This window comes from Manacus vitellinus, unplaced genomic scaffold (assembly GCF_001715985.3).
Source record: "Manacus vitellinus isolate BGI_N305 unplaced genomic scaffold, ASM171598v3 scaffold_64_pilon, whole genome shotgun sequence".
Classification (NCBI taxonomy): domain Eukaryota; kingdom Metazoa; phylum Chordata; class Aves; order Passeriformes; family Pipridae; genus Manacus; species Manacus vitellinus.
In genome coordinates this window covers 2,725,366-2,729,052 of record NW_021940718.1, presented here as the reverse complement: position 1 = coordinate 2,729,052, position 3,687 = coordinate 2,725,366, and the positions used below count along the sequence as shown (strand labels likewise).

At 62.6% G+C, this 3,687-nt stretch overlaps 1 protein-coding gene across 1 annotated transcript in view; it reads left to right on the top strand.

Moving 5' to 3' along the window:
- TJP3 (tight junction protein 3) overlaps nt 1-3,687 on the top strand; it is an 18,382-nt gene that overhangs the window by 7,446 nt on the left and 7,249 nt on the right. The window contains exons 2-5 of the mRNA XM_029963894.1: nt 78-207; nt 2,633-2,690; nt 3,210-3,371; nt 3,461-3,585. Coding sequence (XP_029819754.1) covers nt 78-207; nt 2,633-2,690; nt 3,210-3,371; nt 3,461-3,585 — 475 coding nt within the window. The remainder of the gene's footprint in view (nt 1-77; nt 208-2,632; nt 2,691-3,209; nt 3,372-3,460; nt 3,586-3,687) is intronic.

Below are 3,687 nucleotides of genomic sequence, written 5' to 3'. Positions count from 1 at the left end.
GCCTGAGCCACCAGCACGGTTTAGGACACCAGGGACAGCCCTCCGAGAGTCCTGCTGTGCCCGGGAAGCTGCCCTAGGACCCCTTTCGTTATCCTTCGCTCCTGCAGGCAGCGCCTGGACCACAAAGGGTTACGCAAGGCACCCTGGAGTGACACCTCTGCCACCAGCCCGGGAGCTCAGCTCCTTCCTGGTCGGATCGAAGGCTCGGTGAGTTCCTAACTCTGTCCCCGGGGATCTGCCGGCTGTGCTTCCCGGCTGGGGAGGGGACCCAGCCGTGCTTTCACGTGGGGAAACCGGCCACTCTTTGTCCCTCCCTGGGTGGCTCCAGGACCCGGTGACCCTCCTGGAACTCTGCTCCACAACAGGGAGATACCCCGGGGGATCACAGCTCCACGCCCCGGGGCTGGAGGACGTACCTCTTTCCTACTGGTTTACACTCGGTCCGGGTTAGCTTTTCCAGAGACCTTTTCCCAGAGTAGGGGGTCGGTCTGGGTGGGATCGGGACAGAGTAACTTCTGGGGGGATCTGGGCCCCCGGTGCTGCATGACTAGGACCAGAGAAGGGTCTCGCGGTTTTGCAGCACTGCTTTAGAGCAGGGACCCCGCTGATCCCGGGAAGGCTTTGGAGTCCCAGTTTGAGGACCCCCATCAGCGGGATGGGGGGGTTGGAACACAGAATATGGGTGGAGGGGGCACGGCTGGGGTGTCACTTTCTGATAAATGCCCCCCCAATTCGTTGTTGTCCCCACGGTGGGTGTTGCTGGCAGTGTCACCCGGGGCCAGGCACAGCCCTGAATTGGGTACCTGGCAGTGAGTGGAACGAGCTACCCTGGCACAGCCCAGCTTCCTTTGGTTTTAAAATCCTTGGAAGACGCTGCCACGGTGCACGTTTGGGGCAGAGCGGGGTGTGTGGGGCTCCCGGTGCTGTCGGTGCCCGGGGCTGGGCCGGGCCATGGTCAGCTCTGCCCAGATACTGCCCCTCCCGGCGGGGCCATTCCAAGTGCGGGCTGGTTTCTGTCGGAAACCGGCTGAGCCGGCTCCTCCTGCTGCCAGCCTCGGCCTTTGGCTGGGACGGGCCCTGCGCCAGCCCCGGGGGGGCGACGGGGGACAGGGCTGGGGTTTGGTGGCACTGTGGGCACTGCTGGTGCCAGCTGGTGATACGGGAGCTGCTGCCATCCCCACGCTGCCCCAGCCACTGCCCACGGAGAGCCACGGGCAGCAGTGGGACGCAGGCACGTGGCCAGACTGTGGTGCCCTGGTGAGGGACAATAGTGGGAGCTGGTTGGGGACAATGTGAGACTGTGCTGGGTGGCAGCAGAGGCGGCTCTGGCACAGCAGATATCATCACCCTGGGGAGGGGGATGCTCTGGCTGCCCCAGGCTGGGGTCCCTTGGACCTGTGGCTCACACCATGTCACCTGCAGGTGCCCTGGGAGCCTGTAAACACAGAGCAGCCAACTCTGGTGACACGGCTGAAACCACCTCACTGCCACACTGGGGACTCCTGTCTGTGACCAGTCTTCCCAGTGCTGGTACAGGACTGTGGGTGCCACCACACTGGGGTCCTGCCCAGCCCCAGCCACCCCCCCAGGCACACGTGTCCCCCTCCACGTAGTGAGCACTGTCGCGTGCCAGGGAGGCTCTTGGGCTGATTTTGGCAGCTCTGACGCAGAGGGGAAGCAGAGGAGAGGTCTGGACTCTGCCCTCCACACCTGCCCTGCCCGGGTGAATGATTACACCGGGCTCCCCCCAGCCCTCCCTGAGGCTGCAGGGAGCTGGGTCTTGTTTCAGGGGCTGAGCTGGGGCTCATTTTGGGGGCTGTCCCAGCATCGCTCCAGCCGGGGGCTGCCACGGGAAGTCCTCGTGCTGGGGCTGGGCTGTGGTGCTTGCCCAGGGCTGGCTGCCCACCACCGGATCCCTGCTTGGCATCACCTCTGGCACTGCCCACAGGGCATATCTGATGCCTCCTGGTCCCACCAAAGCTGTCCCATGGCCTATTCCCAAAGGAGCTGTGGAGTTTTCCAGCTGCCTGTGGTACCAACTTAGGGATCGAGGATGACTGAGCCAACTTTGGGAGCCAGCAGGGCCCCTGGCACAGCCACCCCAGAGCCACCCCGACAGGCCAAGTGTGTGCCATGGGGACTGGGGATGTTCAGTCTGGGGAAGATGAGACTTGGGGGAACCTCCCTGCTCTCTATGACTCTCTGAAAGGAGGGTGTAGTGAGGTGGGGATCAGCCTCTTCTGCCACTTCTCAAGTGACAGGACCAGAGGAAACGGCCTGAAGTTGCACCAGGGCAGGTTCAAATTAGATACTAGAAATTTTTTTTTGCACTGGAAGAGTGGTCAGGCCTTGGAATAAGTTGCCCAGGGAGGTGTTGGAGTCACCACCCCTGGAAGTGTTCAAGAGGCGCCTGGGGACATGGTTTAGGGGTGATTATGATGGTGCTGGGTTGATGGTTGGACTTTATGATCTTGAGGGTCTCTTCTAGCCTTGATGCTTCTGTGAGTCCCTGATCAAACTGGCCTCTCCCTGTCCCACCCCATGGGGATTGGCAGGAGGCTCTTGCCCTGCTACCTCCCACACCCACATGGGATCCTGCATCTCTCTGGGTTCATGCTGATGTTCCCTTCAGGGAGCCAGGAGCTGGTGGAGAGGATCCCCAGGCCCATCTCAAGAGTTTTAGCTTGGAGGTGATGTCACCCTGTCAGTCAGGCTTGTCTGTCTCAGCTGGAAAATGTTGGATTTGGGGAAAACCAAAGGGTGAAGCAGGGGCAGAGGTGCTGCCAAAGCAGCTGGCAGAGCTGATGGAGCCCAGAGAGGGCGGGCAGGCACTGAAACACCATCCAAAGCAGCACCCTGGGGTCTGCCAGGTCCAGGACGAGGGTGGGGAGCGAGGCCACAAGGATAGCATGGACAGGAAGTCCCATGTAGATGGGTCCTGACCTTGCCCTGTGTAAAACCTCCACTTCCATGGACATGTGTCCAAGGGGATGGAGATGGACCCCCGGGGGGTTGATTTCACCCTGCACAGAGGCAGTTCTGGGTTCCAGAGCCAGTTGCCACCTGGGGAACAATTAATTGTTCAGGGTGTGACACAATTAGCAGTCTCGGTGCCCTGGTGGGTGCCCGGGCACCACAGGGCTCTGTCCCCTCCACTCTTGCTGTCCCCGGTGCCCACAGCCCAGCATTGCTGCTGCTCTTTGTTGCAGCCCGATGCAGGAGTGAGGAAGGGGCCAGGGGCTGCGAAGAGGAGGTGGAGCTGGTCCGAGCCCCCCTGCCAGGCGGCTGCCACTGTCCCCCTCCCCAGCTGGTGGGTGCCCACCATGGAGGAGATGGTGATCTGGGAGCAGCACACGGTGACGCTGAGCAAGGTGAGCATGGCCTGGGGCAGCCATGGGAGGGGACAGGGGCTGTGGGGTCGACTCTGCCTGACCCCTGTCTGCCCACCCACCCCTGCCAGGACCCTCAGCGGGGCTTTGGCTTCGCTGTCTCCGGAGGGCGGGACCATCCCAGCAGGACGACCGGGGACACGGCGGTGTTTGTGTCGGACGTGGTGGCCGGGGGACCAGCGATGGGCCGGCTCCAGTGAGTGCAGGGGACGTGGGTGCACGGGGGGTGCCCGCTGCCAGTGAGGGTGGGAAGGACAGAGAATCCCTCCTGCTGGAACAGGGCCAGAACTGCTGTCAC